The 23520-nt window shown below is 44.6% G+C and overlaps 1 protein-coding gene across 1 annotated transcript in view; it reads left to right on the top strand.

Moving 5' to 3' along the window:
- The first annotated feature begins 1918 nt into the window (after positions 1-1918).
- The window catches only part of gabra1 (gamma-aminobutyric acid type A receptor subunit alpha1), a 35265-nt gene continuing 13663 nt past the window's right edge, over positions 1919-23520 (top strand). The window contains exons 1-7 of the mRNA XM_079508471.1: positions 1919-1981; positions 7501-7613; positions 9845-9912; positions 12703-12923; positions 14303-14385; positions 17684-17827; positions 19179-19331. Coding sequence (XP_079364597.1) covers positions 7517-7613; positions 9845-9912; positions 12703-12923; positions 14303-14385; positions 17684-17827; positions 19179-19331 — 766 coding nt within the window. The 5' untranslated portion in view covers positions 1919-1981; positions 7501-7516. The remainder of the gene's footprint in view (positions 1982-7500; positions 7614-9844; positions 9913-12702; positions 12924-14302; positions 14386-17683; positions 17828-19178; positions 19332-23520) is intronic.

The following is a 23520-nucleotide window of genomic DNA, read 5'->3' as shown; positions in this document are numbered from 1 at the left end:
AAAAAGGTAGGCTATTCACAAAAGTTTGGGGGACATAGGGAGTCGACGCCGAATATAGCAGACTCATCTGCCAGCCGCGTAAGTGATATGTCGTTGTTTTTTTTCTCCTTTTTTTCCTCAAATGTCCTTTTATTTGGGTAAGAGACGAAGAGGGAGAGAGAGAGAGAGACATAGATAGAAAGAGAGAGTGTGTGTGAGAGAGCGAGAGAGAGAGAGAGAGAGAGAGGACAGCAGTTGAATTTAGAAGGGGGAGGCTACTTAGTTGTCGTGCAACACTGGTATAGAACAGGTCAGTAGTTTCATTGGGAGAGCGCGGACTTTTACGGTGGCGAATAAAAAACCCTGAGAGGCCAATTCGTGACCAAAGCGAGAGCTACTGAATGCGTGTCATCCGAGGCAGCTGGACTTCAGCACCACGGACAGCGCTCGGGAATAAAAACAGCGGCATCGCACATTTCGGTTTTTAATTACTAGTCGCCACACACGGATTGATGCGCCGTGCGTGCGTGCATGCATGCTTGCTTTAGCAGCCTTGCAGTATAGCAGCAGGGATGCCAGTTGCATGCTAAATATTTCTCTCAAGACTCAAGATAACCGTATAGGCTGTACGTATAGCCTGTCGGATGGGGAACGGGAGCCACGGAATGGTTTTAGAAAGTGTGCTTGGGGGCTTTTGCGGGATTTTGCTCTCGTATATCTCGTCGTCGTCTCCACTCCATCAAAACCCTGTCAACTAAACGGAATATTTAATAGAGCATCGCATGCCCTTCGACTCCCTGCCGTGTTACAGTGCACCTTGGAAGAACACGAGCAAGTAGTAGGCGACGTATTTTTATTTATTTTTTGCTGCAACCCAGGGTATGTTTTTGCTTGATATAAAATTGTGCAGTCTTTGACGAAATAGTGTTTTTCGATTGCTGTTCACAAGTATAATTATTCCGGTCGATTACATGAATGAAAAATGGACACCGAATTCGGGTTAACATGTTGTTCCGTGTTCTGTGCTGCACTATAGCGCAGCAAATTGCCTATATATACTTTGTGCTCATGCCTATTATAGCGTAGTAGTGATTGAGGAGGACGCGGACATCACTCTCATGTAAGGGGATTTGTCTTGATATTGCGGTACTGTCGTGTTTTGCAGGCTGAGTGAAGCCTATACTGTACAGGTGCTATAGCTTATATTCTCGGTCTTGTGCAGTCGATGCTGTGATTCCTTGTCATTTCTTCACACCTATTTTGCATCCATATAAGATATCGTATGTGTGCTCATGCACAGGATGCCCGTTTGCAATCTAAAACCTACTTACACTATAGGCTACCGTATAGCCCCCTTTTGCAGCAGTCGGATATAATGTATATCTGGCGGAGGATACAGCCCCTGTGTTCTGTGTAATGCTCAGTGCTTCCCTCGGTGTGGGGTGTAGGCTCAACACATCATTCAAAATGAAACATGATGTGAAGGTTTTGACTGCTGCATGTTTGTTTCAGGTGACATGCGATAGCCCACCACAGTGCTCCTCGTGGCAGGGCCATTTGCTTTGATTCATGAGCTTTGCAGTAGATCTAGGTTCTTGGGAATACATGTAATGTATAGGGAACCCACAAAGAATCCCAAATATCCAGCAGCCAGATCAACAAGGCAAAATCCTGGATGTTAACATCCTGAGAGTATAAAAACTGACAATTTAGTATACAATAAAAACCCTGGATGTTGCAGTGTAAGACCTCCATGTCACCATCTGTTCTTATTGCATATGATGCTTAACTTGAATGGAGGCTCTGGGGTCATGGTGGTGTAAAGTTTATTTTCTTTCCAACACTAGCATAAAATTCAGAGTATTTCCGTTTGTTCCTTCTCTTTGGAACCTCCAGCAGTGAAAGGTCCTCATATTGCAACCATGTGTGGAGGGGCCAGGGTGGTCTTGCTGTGTTTGGGGGCCTGCTTGCTGGCAGCCAACATCGTACTTGGTGGCAAAAGGTAAGAGCAAACTTAAAACTCTGAAATACAGCTGTAGCACACAGTAAAAGCTCAAGTGTTCATTTAACTCGTATAAATGGAACCAAATTGGCGCTTTGGTTCCATTCATATGTTCTCGAACTCGGTGCTAAACATACATTTGGTTCGCCTTTGACTTGAATCAACAATGATCATTTTACTGTCTACTTTCCACAGTATGTTTCATAAGAATAGCTAAGGAGGTCATGGTCAACATTTGCCGATACTGATCATATACCAATCATGTTACAAATACTAATGTTACATTACTTTCACGGGTTTGTGTATAGCCTATATGCATATTTGTGTTTATGCATGTTCAAGCCATCATGTATGCGGTGACGTGGACAGGTGGGTAGGTGACAAATGCACAGCGGGGCTCTCTGTGATGCTATAGGTCTAAATATGGCCTATATGGCCATGAGAGACTGCTGCGATGCTCAGTGATGGAACACAGTTATGCATGCCGTGGTCTACTTCCAGAGGAGCCACCGTATTAATCTCTCAAGAGTCCAGACAGGGAGCAGAATTAGAATAGACTTTGAAAAGCGCAGTCATCTTTTCATGTGGGAGGCCATTCTTCATCGCCAGCCAGGCGGCCAACTGGTTAACACACCTGCCGGCCATGGTCAGTCCGTTAGTCTGTGAGTTAATAAGTCAGTCACTTGGTCGTTCAGTTGGTCAGTCGAATAGTCAGCCAATTAGAGGATGACAGTAAACAGCCAAGAAACCCAGCCAATCGATTAGCTCAGGGGTTCTCAACCCGTGGGTCGCGACCCCTCGGGGGGTCGCCAAATTATTTTGGGGGGTCCCTAAATAATTGTATAATTTTTTTCTTTATGCAACTGAATGGCTGGAAAATGGAAATAAAGAGTTTACATATAGTACACATAGTACATGCATACACCTTCCCTAATGATTATATCTGGTTTCAGTATTTATTTATGGTGTATTGTCTCTATTATTATGGTTATTGTAGCAGTCAATTTATATTGGGGGTCGGGAAGGGGCGGGGCGGGGGTCCCGAGACGTTGCCAAAGCATTTTCGGGGTCCCCGGCCAAAAAGTTGAGAACCCCTGGATTAGCTCAGTGGTTCTCAAACCTCTTCATATCTTTTTATATTAAGGACCCCTAAATTCACCCCCATTTGAAAAGGTTTTTGTTGTTAAAACGCTTCCAACGCATCGCAAAGTATAAAATAGGGTTAAAGTGGTTACGCAGATTGTGATGCTAATTTGGCTGGGTACCCCCCTGGAACCCCTTCAATGACCCCTGGGGGTCCCCGGACCCCCTGGAACCCCTTCAATGACCCCTGGGGGTCCCCGGACCCCCTGGAACCCCTTCAATGAGCCCTGGGGGTCCCCGGGTACCCCCTGGAACCCCTTCAATGACCCCAGGGGGTCCCCATTTGGCTGGGTACCCCCTGGTACCCCTTCAATGACCCCAGGGGGTCCCCATTTGGCTGGGTACCCCCTGGTACCCCTTCTATGACCCCTGGGGGTCTCCATTTGGCTGGGTACCCCCTGGAACCCCTTCAATGACCCCTGGGGGTCCCTGGAACCCCTTCAATGACCCCTGGGGGTCCCGGACCCCACTTTGAGAAGCACTGAATTAGCAGACCTACCTGGGAGAGCATCAATCATTTACCACAGAGGAGGGCCTTTTTGTTTTGTAATGATCACACCTTTAAGCCAGATGACTAGATTGTTTTCTTTGCTTTGTTCTAGTTTTACTCATATACTCCACTGTGGTTATAATTGGGGCATCCCTGCATCCCTCTATGTGAAGTTAACAAGTACAACACAGAGAGAAGATGGGGGATGTTTGGGAACCAAAAATAGCAATTACCCTGCATGTTACTGCCGACCGGCTGCTTTTTGGTTCGCCAGCCTTGCGGGGCAGCAGTGAATCATGTTGTTTAAAGTTGTCCGGGTTGTGGCTGCTCCGTCATTGTGTCCAAGACCCTGTTGTTTATGTTGTTTAAAGTGACACTGTTGTAAAGTGATGTAAGGACTTTTAAGACCTACATCAGAAAGGAAAAACATTGCTGTATCAAAAGTAACCAACCAACAAATATACTAGTTTGTTGAGTCAAACTAAATTGCTTCCTACAACACCAAGTGCTTGTCAGGGTGGTGGTGGTGGTGGGGCAGTTCAAATATGATTATTTTGGGGGGTAACGGCCTGAAAAGGTTGAGAACCACTGGTTTATGGCACAGATAACACATTGTGCTTTTCTTGTGGCATGTTTGACAATCGTCATGGGGATAGTAAGCCACAGTGTAGAGTCACACTTCCCAATGTCAGCACAGGGTCTCCTGGATGTGATCCAAGCAGTGAGGTACTGTACGAAGAGAAAGAGGCACAGGGGAGAAAGAGAGAGAGAGAGAGAGACAGGATGAAAGATGACAGCAATATGACCCATGGTCGTCATGTGACTGCAACAGCATTAATCCGTGCATGCATTCACGTGCAGCACACCCCACATCATCATAATCCCACGTCCCCCTCCATGGGATTAATGTGGGGAGTTTTGCCACCACGCCCAAAATCAGTGCACGGACAAATCAAACATTCACCACCACGCGCTAAACAAACCTGCAACATGGCGAAACTCAAATGCAGCGTCTGCTGAGAGCACGCATGCATCATGCAGATAATGTGGGACTCTCCTTTCACGCATCGTGACTACTCTCGTGAAACATGGAAGAGATCGGATACGACTTTTCTGAGAGGCTGAATAATTCAGCGCCACTGTCAGCAGTTGTCATTGGAGTTGACTCAAACGGTGATCTATGGAGATGGTCCAGGCTGCTCGCCCTTCTTCTCGGTGACAAGTGCGCACGTGCTGTGGAGACACGCTTCCACATACTGTACCTGTTTACATGACACGGACGCGATGTGCATGTGCGCAGATCCCAGATGGCAGGTTGCCATAACATCCATTGCCCAAGGCGATGGCATCCATCTGAATTAGCTGTTATATCTCCTCCTACTGTTGCCATGGTATCAGCTATGTTGTTTTACTTTATTTTAGTTTTGACTTATTTTTGTGGGGGAAGGGATGGGACTAGCGAACTGCCGTCTAATTTACTGGGTTTGATGTTATAGTCGAACAACCCTATTAGGGGATATTTCACACCCAACTGGAGAAAAAAAGAAGAACCTCACTGATTACTTTACTGAATAACTGTCACCAAAACCTGCAGAGCAATTGTCAACAAAAGATTTACTGTATAATCCCCTACTCTTGGAGCCAAACACAGAAATGCACGCACGCGTGCGCACACATACACCTTGGAGGATTTCAAAGGGGCACAGCAATCAGGAAGAATTAGTGATTTGCCATAATATGTTGCCAAAGACAGAAATGGCCTCATACTGTAATTAGTTATTCACAGACTATGGAGGGAGGGAGAGAAAGGGAGAGGGGAGAAAGCAGAGCGGGTGCAGTGAGCAGCACTGTTGCTGTTCCGATGACCTGTAGATGGGGATGGTGTACTACAATGTTTTATGAGGAGGTGGCCCCTGGCTTGTCAGCATTGTGTGTATTCCTGTCTTTGCTCATATCACGTTATCCCCTTCCTATCTCTCTCTTACTGTATACCGTCTACCGTTGCCGTGACTACTAAATACCCCCCCCCCCCCCCCCCCATCCCCTCCCTCTCTCCAAAATCCACACACTTCCCTGTGTTTCTTAAATAATCTCGGTTAAAGTATGTTTTGACTCCTCAACCGGAACAAGGCAGACTAATTATAATAATTAATTCGTTTTTGCATGGCAATTACCTCCAAATTATACAATGTCAGACTCGCGTGAAGCAAAATGGAGTTTTAGAGCTCGTTACGGTGCCTATTGTGTTAGTTTTTTGGCAGACTGGAAGACTTTGGTGAATTATGGTAACGTTGTGGTACAGGGAGCGTTAATCCAAGTGTGATGGAATGAATGGAGACAATTAGGAGCTAATTTGAAGCAAGCTGCAGATGTTGCCATCGTGGTTTATGCCATGGTCCAGCCTCCCCCCGCTCCCCCATTTCTGTTCCGTGTCTTTCCTTGCCTCACCCTTCATTTCTTTCTCTTTCACCCATTCTCTCTTCTTCATTTGTGAAACATTTCCCAGTTTTCCTCTCATTATTCCACTTTCACTCTTCAATATCTGCACCTTTCCTTCATCCTCACACTCTCTGATTCCTTTCTTCTTTCCCCCATTGCGCCCCCTCCCTCCTTACACTATATCACTTTCTCTTCTCTCACGTGTCTTTGCTTTCTCGCTCCAACCATCTACTTTCCCCTTCACTCCACTTCCGTCTTTGCTAAATAACCACTTTCAACCTGACATACCATATTCATAGTCATGTTGAATATTGTCTAAAATTGTCCCAAAAATGTAATAAAAACATTGCTGACCTAAAGCGCACAATGCAGCACATTCTTTCACTTTTTGTGAGCTTGTAGTTTGGCTAGCTTAGTTAATATTCTCACCTTGGCACCCTTTTAGGAGCAGAGCTGGTTTACAAACATTCACCAGTGTTTATTTATTTAGCTTGCAATCTAACCAGTGTCAGAATTACAAAGAAGTCAAGGTTATATGATTGCTTGGAGCGTGCAATTATATATGAGGGACATCATTCAAAGTACAAATGCACACACAAACATAGGCAAACATGTGTACGCTCCGCAAACACAACACATGCACAATCGCTCACACATAGAAACACGCAAACTCGCAATAGTATGCCACGATAATATATCCTGATATAAATTCAAACAATGATTATAATCAGTATTGCTGATGATGAGTTTGTTGAAATATGTATGAGTGGAATGGTACAAACCATGCCCACGCAATTACTGGTTGTGAGCGTTTTGGCATCGCTCTAAGCATTTTGTTTCATGTTGTTCAAAGAGCACGTTCAATGAGGCCTCTCCGCTGTTTAAAAAAACACATTATGGACTAAATAATGCATCGCAATTTCTGCTTCTCGCTCGGCCTGCTATCACTCGTGTGCGCGTTTGTGGGTGCATGTGTGTGGCAGCTGATTGGCGATGATCAAAAAGGAGCTTGCCCAGCAGGCCGCTCCCGCATCATGTCCCCTTCCGCACATCCAGCACTCCAGAAATGTTCTCATCGCAACAGGAGATCCAAATCCTGCCTCCCACATGCTGCGCACTGTAGAACAGCGGCGACACATCTGTCGCCATCAGCCACTTTAACATTTCACAGGAAAACGACATTCATTCATCATCGGCGATACCATACAGACTGTACGTCATGTCCACTATACGTCCAAATGTAGAAATCCTGTTAATGTCACAAAGGTGGTTATTTGGAGTTTGTAGTATAGCTCAGGTGTGGTGCGTGCGTGCGTGCGTGCGTGCGTGCGTGCGTGCAAGGTCGACCTTACCCGGAGATGTTGAGTTTGGATTATAATTATGTTAGTATGTGTTCGTGTCTTTATCACTATGAATTTGACGGTGGTTGTGCTCTTTGCTTTGTCAGCGCTGGGCAGAACGGCATGACAGATGAGCAGAAAGATAACACAACCGTGTTCACCAAAATCTTAGACAGTCTTCTGGATGGGTACGACAACCGCCTCCGGCCAGGACTCGGAGGTAAGTCAAGTCAAGTCAAGTCAAGTCAAGTCAATTAAATTCAAGTCAAGTCAATTCGGTTGCATTGGTACATATTGGTATTTTGCAGTCGCAAATGGCTAAATTAACATAACACTCCCAAGGTCACAACACAATCACAATGCAACACGTTGTGACCTTGCAGATCTGCTATTCTTGCCAAATGTTTGCATGCAGAATATGGACGCTCATGTGGTTAAACAACACCCGGAAACTCGCTCAAAGCACGGTAGTTGCCTGCACAGACTCCCTCTGAATCACTTTGCATACTTGCTAAATATTAAATAATAGAGAGAAATGTGTATTTGTGTGCTGCCAGCCTGGCCTGCCACCATTGTAAAGTGGATGAGTTCATCCTCACAATGATGGCTCATTTATGGGAGGGTGAAAAGGGTGGATATTCTCCATAGAACCAGCTCTGTAATATAACACAGTGAATGTCATTGTGCTGTATTGTGTGGCGTGTCCTACTCGCACTCAATTACATGGAGGTTCATTATATTATGAGGAAGAGACCCAAAGACGGAGGAAGAGAGAGAGTATGTGTGAGTATGAGGACAGAGAGAAGGGGGGCACGCCAGAGAGAGAGAGAGAGAGAGAGAGAGAGAGAGAGAGAGAGAGAGAGAGAGAGAATAAGTAGTGTGAGTATCGGTGTGTGAAGGACACAGCAGGCATCAAACAGACACGAACAAATGCAAATGAGTGTTAATGTAAGTGTAAAGATGAGAGTTAATTTAAGTGTAAAATGAGTTAAATTAACACATATTTAAAGGGGGAGGCTTCAACACAGCTCCTGCAGGTGGGCAGCCGAGACGGAAAGGAATTACGGACTGAATTATGGATGGGAATCATTCACGAATCAAACTGCTACGATTTCAACCTCAAAAGTCCCAAAGAGAACCACTCCCCACACACTTAAATGAGTACCGCATATAGATTGGGGAACCTAAGGCAAGGTAAGAAAAGTTTAGTTGTAGCACGGTTCAACATCGCAGGAATTAAAATGCTTTGCACAAAAAAATAAGAGCATTAACAAATACATTATAAAATATATTAATATATTTGAATGTACTTAAAAGTTATTAAAAAGGTAATAGATTAGAAATTAACAATACATTCAAATTAAATTGAATTTTTTTTTAATTATAAAAAAATAAAATAAAACGTCAGTAGAAGGCAGCAACAACACATTTAAAATAACTGGAAGTTGCAGCAGACCTGCAGTTTCCTGGGAGTTTGTTCCAGATATACTGTATGGTGCATGAAATTGAAATCGGCTATTCCCTGTTTGGTTTTGACTCATAAAGCACACCTGCCCCACAAGACCGAGGTCTGGATAGTTATAAAGTAGCAGAAGAACAGAAATGTTTCAATGCTTTATACACCAATAGCAGTATTTTTGAAATAATGTCTTTAACAGACATGGAGCCAGCCAATCTGAGACCTGGAGTGATATGCTCCACTTTCTTGGCATTAGTTAGGACTTGAGCAGCAATGTTCTGAATCAACTGCAGCAGTCTAATACATTTCTTAGAAAGACCTGTAAAGACACCGTTACAGTGGTTGAGTCTACTGAAACGGTAGGTAGGTAGGTAGGTAGGTACGTAGGTAGGTAGGTAGGTATACGGTAGGTAGGTAGGTAGGTAGGTAGGTACGTAGGTAGGTAGGTATACGGTAGGTAGGTAGGTATACGGTAGGTAGGTAGGTAGGTAGGTATACGGTAGGTAGGTAGGTAGGTAGGTAGGTAGGTATACGGTAGGTAGGTAGGTAGGTAGGTAGGTAGGTATACGGTAGGTAGGTAGGTATACGGTAGGTAGGTATGTACGTACGTACGGTAGGTAGGCATGTAGGTATGTATGGGAGGTAGGTAACGGTAGGTGGTGCACAGCTTCAGTTGCAATAAAGACACATGTGATATGATTAAGAGATTGGGCAGCGTGTCGTGACGCTGACAATCACTGAATAAATCGCTATTGACTTCTGACAGAGGCAATAAATTGTTTTCTTTAGTGTGCAGCTGCGCGAGCGACGGTCGTTGGTCCATGTGAGCGTGCCCCACACACACACGTGCATCATTTTCATAACAATAACGTTGAACGGTATGAATAGAACCTGGGGCTTTTATAGCCAGGTGGTCTTGGATTAACAGGTAGTTAACGTGCTAATGAGACGCACTGATGGACACTCACTCTGCCAATCTCCTGCTTCAACAGAGCGTGTAACCGAAGTCAAGACTGACATTTTCGTGACGAGCATTGGGCCCGTCTCGGACCACGACATGGTAAGCCTGCCTTCGCCTCGTTTTAAATGGCACCCCCTCCCACCCCTTCTCCTCCTCTCCCCTCCGCCTCCCCCTCCTCCAAACCCTAGAACTTGGCTCCGTGGTGTTTGCTAAACGGTCAAAATGTTTATTCATTTGATTACTCATGCCATGAATTTTCTACGTGTATAAATAAAAATGTCAAAGGCGATGAATGGCTGTTTGCCCTTTTATCTTTATTTCTTTCTGTAGCCCCATAGCCCGGTAATCCCTGCCATAGATAAATGGCATTCGCAGTCATAAATGTGGTCACGCGTGACTATTATGCAGATGTCGATATTTATCGCCGAACGTGAATCGCATACCATGTGGACTGGTGTTTGTGTTAATAGTGGTTTTTGGATCTTTCATAGGCAGTACATTTTATTGCAGAGAGAGCTAGAGAGTGTGTTTACCATCATTTTTATTGTAAGTCACTCTGGTTAAGAGTGTCTGCTAAATGCCTAAATTGTACATTGTAATTATAAATTGTGATATACTGCAGCTGTATGTCTGTCATGCTGAGCAAGCATTATTAGACAGGTTCTTTTGGGAGGACCCCAAACTTGTGAAGAAACAATATGTTAGATATCTATAGGCTAGAGCCTATTTTCACTTGTATTTCGAGCAGTACCTTGGTCTACGGCTTCCGTGACATGACACATATAACAATTGGTGTAGTCATACTGTCATGCAGTCATCACTGATATACGAGTCAAATGCAATCTTGTTAAGTGAGAAGAGATATTGTTAGTATGCAAATATATTGAAAACCTTACTATTTTTTTCATCAAAGACGAGTGCCTTGGCAATCCTTTCTTTGTAAGTCTGCAGTTCACACCTTTTGGTAATTAAGCAGTAGGCCTACTTATTTGAAAACCCTAATTGCATGGAATGTTTATGACCCATAGGTTAGGTGAAGGTCATATCTGAAATCAATACCACAGGGTCCCAGATTGAGACAAAACATCTTACGTGTGTGAGGTGTATATAAACCCCTGTTTGTTGGGGGGTCCGTGACAATAAATAGACACAGAGAAGGACATCTTGACTCCTGTATAAATGTAATTATCAGTGCTATATGCCATGAATGATTATCACTGTATCATTGGGAAAATAAATACTATTACTAGCATTATCAAAATAAGAAAGGCTATTGACGGTGGTAAAATTGATTGCCCTGTTTAAATAATTGTATTGCCTGACTGAGCTATTCACACAGATGTGTCCTGAATCAATGCTCTAATCTTTGCACCGTGCATGTACGTAAGAAACCCACTTGTCTAAAGTGTGATTGCTTCTCTGCCACTCCACGTTTAAAGAAGAAGGAGAGACTCTCATTGCTCTCAGTTGAAGCATTTGGACCGTACTGACATAATCTCAGTTAATTGCATCAGCTGGCATAGTATAGGGGCCTGAAGAATTTTGCCCTTGCGTTAAGCCAAGAGGAAGAGAGTTCTCTCTAACTAGGTAATTCTGACTCCCACTCCAGTTATTCTATAAGGCCTACCTTGAAGCTCTGTTTCAGTTCTCACTAATTATCTCATGTGGGTAGGAAACGGAAGGGGGAAAAAAATAAAGCTAAATAAAATAACAGACCACACTGTAATTTTCTCTGCATGGCTCTCATTGCGCAGGCAATGGTGTGGACTGTGGAAGCATTAAGATCTTCTCTCCGCGACGATCATTAGTGGGCTTCAAAAAGAAATGTCCCCCTACTTTTTTTGCAAAGAACTGGTTTTCAAGCGCACACTGACTTTCAACGTTGTTGTTATTTTCAGCAAGCGACGCCATCATGCAGTGGAGTATAAATTAAGCTCGGGGCTGTGCTTTTGTGTCAGACTGTCAGTACAGATCACTGAGCTCTGATTCATACCTAAAAATAAATAAAAAGCAACAATGATCATTTGTGGCATTCAGCTTTCGAATCAAAGTGGCCAGGCATCTATTAGTTCTCCAGGGGTATTTGTTAATTAAATGTCCCAATTTGTAAAAAAAAAAATCTTCTTTTACAGATTAACTGTGTAATTGTATCTAGGAAATAAATACATGAAAACCACAACCGCATTTAACTATGAAACATACATAGAAAATTACCACGCTAATAGTAAAGTGTTTTTTCCCCCACAATGACACACAGCCTCCATTGCATTGGAAAAGCCGTTCCTTTGTCAAAGCTCCTAATGTGAGTAGACAGTAACCAGCATGGAAACTAGGCCATCGCTACCATATGGAAGCCAGAGTGACAAGAGAAAAAAACAACAACATAGTATATAAGTTAGAAGAAGAGGTTGCATTACTCGGCATCCTCACGAGGCTAACTCTATGGCAGATAACCAGCTGCAAGGAGGTCTGACATCTGGCTTTGCCTTTTGCATCTCACACCCAACTGCAAGGATGGGAAGTTCGGACATCTGGCTTTGCCGTTTGCCTCTCACTCCCTCTCTCCCTTTTGCTGAAGTTATACTCCATCGCGTGATGGCATCGCACACTGAAAATAGCCGATCAGCAAGCTCAAAACGCGGTGCAAGTTGAGCTCGTTTTGAGTCACGTGCCGGCTATTTTCGCTGCGTGGCTCAGTCGTACGATGAAGTATAAATCAGGCTTTGCTCAGCATTCCCGCTATATATGCAGGCTGACCATGGCACACAACCAGCTGCCAAGGATCAGAGTTCTGACACCGGCCGTGTCCTTTAGCCTCTCACACCCTGTGCCTCATTATTCTCCCTGTCTGTCTGTTCTTTCCGCTGCACCTCTTCCCTCACCCGACAGGAGTACACAATCGATGTGTTCTTCAGACAGAGCTGGAAGGACGAGAGGCTAAAGTTTAAGGGGCCCATGGCAGTGCTGCGTCTCAACAACCTGATGGCCAGCAAAATCTGGACACCGGACACCTTCTTCCACAATGGCAAGAAGTCTGTGGCCCACAACATGACCATGCCTAACAAGCTGCTACGCATCACAGAGGAAGGCACGCTGCTCTACACCATGAGGTATACTGCCTCGCCGATTGATCTTCTATCCACGGTCCTATGTATTCAATTCATCAACATAGCATAAAATACATCATCAACAAATAAAAACAACCTTATGTTCTAAGGAAAAAAGGAAAACCAGCGGCAGTAAATGACGACTCCTTTTGAATGGAATTAAAAACTACCTCCCCTTCTGGTCTGTTGATAGTTTTATCAGGCCAGTTTTGAAAGAATAGCCACACACTCGTAGCTGCCAAAGCCACACTTTTATTGAGGACACAATATTCTGTGTCCTCAATAAAAGTGTGGCATTGGCAGCTACAGTACGAGTTTGCGGCTATACCTTTTTTTCATTCAGTATCTTTCCCATTGGCTGGCACCTCACAAGGACCGGTGTGCTGTGCACCCTTTTGATTAAAGTTTTGAAAGAAACCAGTGATTCACAACCTAATGGATGATGTCTGGGAATTCCACATTGTGGTGACAGAGTATAATCTTGGGGTTACCAGGCCAGCGAGGTTGTGATTGCTCCCTTGTGGCTGTGGGTGTGGAATTCGGAGGCTTAAAGCAGACTAGTAGTAGAATCATGTTTGTTTAGGGAGGTCCAAGCTTGGTTTTTAGTGACATCGAGGCTGTTGGAGAACCAAGAGAGTGCAAGAAAGAAATAAAAAAGCCAGTACCTATCATATAAAAGCCATTTGTCATTTGGTTTTACAGATTGCCAGTAGTTTACAACTTAACGTACACTATTTATGTTTTCCAGTGCCGATCGACCAAAGTTATCAGTTTTCCAGAAAAGTAAAACGTTTCTCCCCGTCATGATTTATCACCATGGGAACAGTTTGTGACAGTAGGCAGCACTATGATGAGGTGCTGAGAGAGAGGACGACTGCACGTGGTACCTCGGCCCTGTGGAGCTTGTACATCTTAAGGCCGTAAATACTAAGAGCCTTAAGATGACGCGAAGCGAAGCCCCATATATTCACTACACAGCAAGAGCTGGAGCACAGGGGGCCTGGTTATAAAACCTCTTTCATTTTTTTTATCATTATTTTCTGTCAGTGGAGGAGGGGGGTTTGTTGGGGGGGGGGGGGGGGGGAGCTGTTTTGCTGTCACAGATGAGAGAGATGAGGGCCCGGTCGAAGAGATTAGGGCGTCATGGATGGTGTGACGCTCCGGTTTGCACAGTGAGCGGGAAGGGGTGGAGAAGCACAAATCAGAGGCTGGCAGAGAAGGCGCCATGTGTTGCTTTATGTCTCAGTGGCTTGTTATGTCAACCCCCCCCCTCCATCAGCTACACCGCCCCCTCCGTGCTGTAAGCCTCCTTGGTTCTGCCACACTACATCGATTTCTCCATCCGTCTCCATATTGAATCTGTCTTCTCTCTCTCTCCGCAGGCTGACAGTGAGGGCAGAGTGTCCAATGCACCTGGAAGACTTCCCCATGGATGCCCATGCATGTCCACTAAAGTTTGGCAGCTGTGAGTGTCCTGCTTGCACGCACACGCACACACACACACACACACACACACACACACACACACACACACACTCCCTTGACCACACTGTTGCCAACCCGAACAGACTAGAAGCCCGACCCCAGCTGGTAACTCGTGCTGTACTGTACTGTACTGTACTGTACTGTACTGTACTGTACTGTACTGTACTGTACTGTACTGTACTGTACTGGCCCTCCTCCCTGCCCTGTGACACTTGGTGGTGAACAAACGCTATTTCCGCTACAGACCCAAGGACACAGGGACAGACCCAGGGACACAGGGACAGACCCAGGAACACAGCCACACACATAGCTGTCTATAGGAGTGGTTGCACCACTCAAAAACCTATAAGGCAAAACAAATCTTGTTTTTTTTTCCAACTTAAATTGTATTCATTTTTCAAGAACAATCAAAAACAAAACAAAAACACACAAAGAACAAACAAATAAACAAAAGGACATCACAGTATATGTTGCCAAACTTGCCATCTTGTGAATCATGAAACAAAATAGAAGACATGCTCTTATAATAGTAGACTACACCCAGACAGTATATTTCTGGAGAAAAGAAAAAGAAAAAAATGCATATAGTATACATACATATGTCTGATATGTACACACCCATACATATATACACACATACATACATATAAAAGGTTTAAGAATCACAAAGTGCAAGCATTTTTTATATTTGAAAAACCATCCAGGTTCCTACTTCCTAGCCCTCTTGTTGCTCAGACCTCTTGTTGCTATAACCATTTTCCCCACTTGTTTTCAAAAGACTCTCTTCATTCTCAAGTTAGCTGTCATCTTCTCCATGTCAAAAATCTCAGAGACTACCTGAAGGCAAAACAAATCTCTGCTTTAAGAAGCATGTGTGTGGCATTAGTGGCTATGGCCTAATTTAGCCCAATGAACAGATTGGAACAGATTCAGAATCATGAAAAACCCCTAGTTCGACACATTACATGCTTCTTAAAGCATAATTAAAATTAGATTTATTTTTGCCTCAGGGGCCTATAGGTTTTTAATGGTACTCCAACTTTCAACCCCTGCATTTACCATGATTCATATAATACTCTATTTTGAACATGTATTTTCAATATAATCAATTTTGAATATTTATTTTGGGTCACGCCCCTTTTTAGCTTAGATTGACTGGCCTACAGAGGACCTGTCCACCTAGACGTCCACCTAGACCCCCCCCCCCCCCCCCCCCAGTCCCCCTCCGGCAGGCCCTGTAAGACCCTGCCATGGCGCGCAGTGCACAGACCTGTGTTTATCCTAGGTAGCGCTCTCTGTCATATTTCCAGAGCTTTGCGCCAGCTGCTCACCGCTGCCAGCTAGCCTGACCCCAAATCATCCTTGAGAAGGCAGAACGGTGCGGAGAGCGAGGGAGCTTAGTGAGAAATTAGAGAGGGAAGTGGGTGGGGGACAGCTAGGGCGTAAAGGGAGAGTGAAGTAGAAGGAGACACACATGCAGGAGAAAAGGGAGGAAGTGAAGTAAAAGAGATTGAGAGAGAGGGGTGAGCAATGCGTCTGCTCGGTTCTGTTTAAATAAATAAATAAATAAACAGCACAGCGTGAATATTAAGAACAAGCTTTCAACCCCGTCATCTTAAACAGACCTCGGTGCGTAAATCTTTCTCCTGCTGCAGTCTGCAGTCGACCCATCCTTGCCTCTGCAGTGCTACAGTCACACTGCAGTTTTGACAGGTCGCTCGCTGGGGAGAAGGACTTGTCTGACTATGCTGTTTTAAGGTTAATGTCATGGTTTAGGGTCTACCTGTTGTAGATATGAGGTTTGAGCCGGTGGTCTGAGATGGGATCAGAGGAGATAATGAGGTTTGCCTAGATGAGCCAAGACAAAAGATCATAAGGTGAGTTGAGAATTGGCACTCGGGTGGCGCGTGGAAAGGTCCCTGGCCACCACCGTGGAGGTTGTGGGTTCGAATCCACAGTGGTGCAACCGACTATGTCAGGCGTCTATGCAAACACAATTGGCCAGTGGTCGGGGGAGGGTGATATTGGTAGTGAGGGAGGTTAGCAAAAAAATGTGGACGTGGCTGACAAAACTGCCAATTTGTTTTCCACATGCTCTCCATCACCATACGTTTCATTTTGGAAGAGGGGCCACGTCCAATTCAGTAGTTTAATGCCAGTTATCGCCAGTTATATGTGACCATAACATTAACAACCTGTATAAGGCAAAAAATCCAAAATATTATTATGCTTGAAGTAGCATGTGACGTGTCAAAATAGGGGTTTTTCATGATTCGGAATCCATTGCAAGCATATAGTTTTGCAAGAAAAACAATCCTTCGGCTAAAAACAGCCATAGCCTTCATCACAAATGTGATGAGGTCATCACATGTGGGCCCATTTGGGACTGGCTATGGTAGAATGTAACCCAAGGAATGTTTTTCGTGCAAAACTAATGCTTGGAATGGATCCAGAATCATGAAAAACCCCTAGTTTGACACGTCACATGCTACTTAAAGCATAATTAAATTTTGAAAATGTTGCCTTATATAGGTCGTTAATGGTATGATCACATATAGCTGGCGATAACTGGCATTAAGCTACTGAATTGGACGTGGCTCCCCTTCCAAAATGAAAGGTACGGTGATGGAGAGCATGTAGAAAAGATGTGGTGCTTTTGTCAGCCGTCTCCACATTTCTCTAAAATATGGCCCTAAGCTCCCTCACTATATGGTCACTGCGTACTCCTACGCTCTGGGGCGGCACCTGTCAGTGGGTGGGAGGAGTAGGAAGAAAGCTCTACGTCCTCCCGGTGGGGGCTGGCAGGCGAGGATACAACAGCAGTGACAACACAGAAATGTGTGTGGGAAGGAATCAATATTATTGGCATAATGGCTAAATTGAGGAGAAAATGGGGGTAAAAAATAATTGGCTACAAAACAAACAACAAAATAATTTGTGAATTGAGTAAACCATGTCACGAGGTGAGATGAGATCAGATGAGAACAAAATGGAAGAAGTCAAATAAAACTGAGGAGATATGAGTGGAGAACACAAAAGAATGATTTGACAAGATGAGAAGAAGGGACTCAAGATAAGATGAGATACAATAATGGAAGGAGACAAAATAAAAAGATGAGGCGACATGAGATGGCTTGAGGGTTTGCCGTTTCCCTGATATCTCATGCAAATCAAAGTGTCTGCCACAAGGTAGCACAGAGACTACACAACTCTACAGTATAAGTGCAATAATTGTATACAATAACAAAATTCTCTTTTTGTTTATCTACGCCCGTCAGATGCCTACACCCGTGCAGAGGTTGTTTATGTGTGGACCAGAGGTGCTGCCCAGTCTGTGGTGGTGGCCGAGGATGGGTCCAGACTGAACCAGTACGATCTCATGGGACAACATGTGGATTCCGGCGTGGTCCAGTCCAGCACAGGTAGGTTTCAGGGCTGAACTAATCTTCTTGGCAATTTTGTAATTTCACTGATGTGTCTACTGGATTTAATAGTGGCAGTCAGACAATCAATCTCTTGATTAGAGTGCTCACATCATTGTGCACACTGACTGCACACATGTTGTAGCTTTCGGAAGAAATTTGCTAATTTCCCGCCTGCTCACCTCAAGCCAAAAACTGAGGACAGAGCCGTCGTCCGCTCAGTTGACAGCCTCCAGCCTATCGCTGCTCAGCCTGCACCAACACAAAGCCACTAGCAGCTCATTTACTCCAGCTGTACTTTTGGACAGCTGCATCACATCTCTTCTGCATTGTCAAAGGCGCCTTACAGCTTTTACTAACATGTCCCAGATTCATCATCGTCCCCACAGGCCACTACAAGTGGTCCTTTTTCCTCTCCTGCACTCTTGGCTATTGATGCCGGGAAAAAATGGTGACGGAATTTGGCCCATTTGTGGTGACATTAGCTGAAGTTATCTCAAGCTCAAGCTAAGATATACTTGAAATTGACACTCACGCACACGCACACACTCACGCACACACGCATGCGCGCACATACGCGCGCATGCACGCAAACTCACAAATACAAGGCTTTTTATTGGCAACATGCTCCCAAGTGCCAGTACATACAGTAGCAAATTCCATAAGCTGATTCAGTGCCTAAATTGATTTATCAAAACAAATTTAATTAATTTTTCGTCCCTATCAACTAAGAGTGCATTGATTCCCTCAAACATAAATGCTGCCTATTTATTACAACCTAATTAATTTCTATTGATGTTACAACTACTCCTTCCCCACTGTCTCCGCCTCCCTCTCCCCTCCCCCACTCTCTGGCTCTGAACGCATTGATGAATTGGGTTAGGCTTGGTTATCGAGTTAGTTGATGAATGACTCTCATAACAACACCAATAAATCTTTGTTGTAATAAAATGGCAGCCTGAAAACCCATAAACCTTCAGCAAAAGCACTCCAGACCAGCGACAGATAGATGTCCCATGCACTGTATGTTGTTGTGGTTTGACAGCACAGCCCAAAAAGCACCATTTAAAGAACACTGTGGAGGTAAACTGCCACTGAGATAGATAAGCCACCATACAGTATATCTATATATATATATATATATATATTTTTTTTTACTCCCTAACAGGGCTTTAAATTTGGTGTGGGTCGATAACAATGCCCAGAATGTCGGCGAACTGCTGTCAAATTTGCATTGGAGTGCTCTGGGTCAGAATAGTTTTCCTGCGATTTACTGTATAAGTTGACACCATCGTTTTGTCAGGATCCCTGCACTTGTGCTAACTGTCTCTCCGTTGTGTGCTGGCCACAGGAGAATACGTGGTGATGACCACCCACTTCCACCTAAAGAGGAAGATCGGCTACTTTGTGATCCAGACCTACCTGCCCTGCATCATGACGGTCATCCTCTCCCAGGTCTCCTTCTGGCTCAACAGAGAGTCTGTTCCCGCCAGGACTGTGTTCGGTGAGTCATACCGGTCTAGTCAACGCAACTCGGGATTTGTGCACAAAGCACTTTTGAACGAACCAATTTATCACAGGTTCATCCTAGCGAGTGCTTTGCGTAGCACAAGTAATGCAAAATGAGGGGGGAGGGGAAAAAAAGAACGTAAGGAGAACAACACACACGTCACAAACTGCAAGATTTCATGAGTCAGTCGACCTGTCAATATCTGTCTGCTAGCTCTCGCTAGTAATACATATTGAAAGGTAACAGTGGTGAACTAAGCAAGTTTAAAGGAGTGGTGCAATGGGCATTTTATTTTCACGTTTCACCCTGAAAAGGCAAGCTCACTGATTTTGAACCAATCAGAACGTTCATCCCTCCAGGCTATTGGACGGAGCACTGCTGCGTGTGTGACGCACGCACACACTATGCAGATCTGTTTGTAAACAAAGTCACAGAACAACAGGCAGCAAAGCTCATGGATTATTCTACCCTATAATGTTTTCAGATACATATTTTAGTGTGCTGCTGAAGTTTAAACCGAGTAATACACTGTCTGGATGTCATCTTGAAAAAACTGAGAATTTCTGTAATCAGTAGCAGCTGTGTTTGGACGGAAGCGCAGATATGGGAATCAAACAGGTGAATTTAATCAAGCTTCATGGTGTACCTCTACACGTCATCACGCATCACATTTTCGTTCACAGGAAGTCATTCAAATTAGATTTGTATGGGCTTTTGATATAAAAATACACAAAAGCGAAAATGTTCCCATTGTTTTGGCATCCATTGTTAGGTATGACCATATGATGACCACGTACATGGTCTAAAAGTGTGAAAAACATATGTTTCATTTCACTACGTCTTTAACAACTACTCAGTGAGCAGCTGCATGAAGCCTAATTTCTGTCAGGAGGACCCCACATGCATTTCCCCATATAAAAATCAGGTTAAAACAAAACTGTTCTTATCTCAACTTGGCAGGCAATCAATCAATCAATCAATCAATTTTAATGGTCTCACAAGGTCTCCATTTTTGCATATACTGTACGTATACATATCCCCCAGACTGTAGCATCTCACATAGCCCCATTCCATTCCATTCCATTCCATTCCGGATCTGTCTCTGCAGCAGTGAGATGAACACAGTCTCTAATGAGCTGTGGCTGGCTGCAGTGGAATGTGAAGCACGTGGCTTAGTATGAATGGAGATGTACTTGTGCTCCGAATCTGTGTGCAGAAGCTGTGCACGAGGAGGAGGGCATACAGTACAAGTGTGCACGTCTACAGTGTATGCAACTACGTATGCGCATTCTGCTCATTCTACACATGTATCGTATATGTGTCTATGGGTAAATATATGCCCTATGTCCAGTGTGTGTGTGTGTGTGTGTGTGTGTGTGTGTGTGTGTGTGTGTGTGTGTGTGTGTGTGTGTGTGTGTGTGTGTGTGTGTGTGTGTGTGTGTGTGTGTGTGTGTGCGCGCGCGCACGTGTGCGTGTTTATCTGTCTGTCACAGCGGGGTCTTACATAACACAGCCCAAAACTAACACTCTCTCACTTGTCTGCAGCATGCTCTCCAGCAGCATAGCAGTTGGCTCGATGTCCTTGAGTTACCTCATCTCTCTCTCTCTCTCTCTCTCTCTCTCTCTCTCTCTCTGTCGTTAGTGTCTCCCATATCTGAGTACTTAAAGAGCTTTCCCAGAAACTAAATAATACAGTCTTAATAACTATGGCAACTGATTTTCCTCATTCTCCTGCAAGTTATTTATCCCGTTCCCTGCAATGTGTGTGCATGTGTACGTGTGCATGTGCATGCGTTTGCGTGTTTAGGGTGATTTCAAGTATTTCATTCTTGCCTTAAGCTAATGATGTGAGTGTGTGTGACAGAGAGAGAGAGAGAGAGAGAGAACGAGAGAGAGAGAGAGCAAGATAAATGCAAGCACATATTTAGCATGTATCTCAGCATGCGTTGTACTATGTATGGAATTGCAAGACTGTACGTGTACTGTAGCTCTGTTTGTGTGACAGCGTTCGTGTCTGTTACACTGAGGTGTTACATAACGCAGCCAAAAAACGGGCGTGTGCATATGGTAGTGGGCTACCTGCGGAGCTCCTCACGTGTAGAGGGGAAGTGAGGATGGCCTAGATTCCATTGAAACCATTATCTAGGGCATGTGTGTCCCTTATGCCATCAACTTTGGTTCTGCCTCATAGGCGTGCATGCACGGGGGAACGTGCACACTCACACGTACAGTACACACGCATAGACACACAAACACACACATACCGCATACTGTATGATCACATGCACACGGCAAAGCATGCATGGCAATGCTGTACACGCAAACACACACACTAAAAGCACGCACGTGCTTGCACAGTACACACTAGGCACGCACATAGACATACGCACGCAGATATGCACGGATAGATACGCATTAAAAAGCATGCATGCATAAATATGTGCGTGTACACGCGCGCACACATGCTAGGTAGGTCATTGATGTGATTAGTATGCATGATTGGAGACAGGAGATGATCGAAGGGGATACGAAGCCAACGCCGCTGTGAATGATTCATTAAAAAGACGTACATGACAAGGAAGGGTCTACGCTGCCACTTTAATCCTCTCATTACTGACCGAGACAAAGCTTTATGTGATGTAGTTGAGACTCTCCTCTGGAATATGTGCCGTTGTTATGTCATGCAAGTTCCCAAGGTCTTGTACTGTACTTTGGTTGTACTGTACTTTTGTAATTTGGTGCTATAGCTACAGTATTGTATGAATATATTGCGGTCAGTGTACATTTGTGTACTGATGTAATGGACTGGATCTCAGCTCTGGTCTTGGGGACTAGACTAGAGTTTTTATGGTGTGGTATGGCTGTCTAGAAAAGGGTCTGTGTGTGCGTGCGTGCGTGGGCGAATCTCCCAAACTGCTGGACCGATCAGTGCCACATTTCTTGTTCACGCTGCCAGTAGGCAAAGAAAGTAGGCTACCTCAATGCACCTCCATTTTTCCCATAATGTTTAGGATTTTCTGAATCAACTGTAAATCTCATAATGTCAATGGCGGTCAGATCGTGCTGCATGCCCAACAATTTTGTCATATGCCATAGATGATGAAGTCCATGGAAACCACTCCATTATTATTATTTGTTTTTTAAGATTTATTTAGGTGGTTAAAGTTATTGGTAGGACAGACTTACAGGAAATAGGGAGAGAGATAGGCATAGAGTAATAAAAGGATAGAGACTGAACCGGAGCGTTAGCCCCGCCCCCCGCTATTCATTTCAGTGGAAGTTGCTCAGTGGCGTTTTGAAGTAGCCTGGCTAATAAGCCAGACCGAATCAGCCGTTGGCAAAAAAAAAATTGCCTGCCGGTGGATTACGGTCTGGAGAGGCTAAATTGTACGCCCATTTCCTACACCAGAGAACTGGTGTGGCCAATCGGGACACGGTATGCAATATGGGCGGGTTTGGTACAGTGACGTTAAATGCTTGAGACCTTTGACTGACAGTAGCTCTGACCAATTGCGTCAAAGAGAAAATGTTTGAACCCGCCCCCCGGGAAATAAGATCCATACACAGCATCTCCAGACTCAAATACCACACGACAGTGTGATTTCAGTCTGGCTTATTAGCCAGGCTAGTTTTGAAGCACCCGGAAGAACCGTCTACTTCCGCATTTGCCAAACAAATTTTGGTTGGTAAATGCGGAAGTGCAACCGAGCGCTCAATGTTAAAGCCCAGCTGCACAGGGTTTCCTCATCATGAATCCACGGGTCCGCCTGCAGTTCACGCTCCAACCACCGAGTGCTTCAACGCTGGAGAGCCTCACTGGGGGCTTGGAGATAGGGAGTGACATGCAGCAAAGGTCATCGGGATTCAAACTCGTGACACGCCGTCAGGCTGGCATTGCAGCCTAGGGTGCCCGGACCACCACGCCGGCGGCCCGGGGCACCAGTCATTCTACTGCATATTATTAAAGAAAAGCCTGCATATCAGACTTTTCAACCATTGGATGTGACATTTCAATCCTATGTGTATCCTCATCAAGACCTGAGATCGCATCAAAGCACCTACAGCAAGGGCTTGTTCATATGGCAACCATTTCTACTGGTTTTCATTCTAGACATGTTATCTTATGTTACTTAGGAGCCCATAAGTCCCTGAAGAAGGCAACTTGTTGCCGAAACGTTGGAAA

The sequence above is a fragment of the Electrona antarctica genome, assembly GCF_951216825.1.
Source record: "Electrona antarctica genome assembly, chromosome: 8".
NCBI lineage: Eukaryota > Metazoa > Chordata > Actinopteri > Myctophiformes > Myctophidae > Electrona > Electrona antarctica.
Note: the sequence above shows the minus strand (reverse complement) of the source record. Positions and strands in the feature narration are given on the sequence as shown.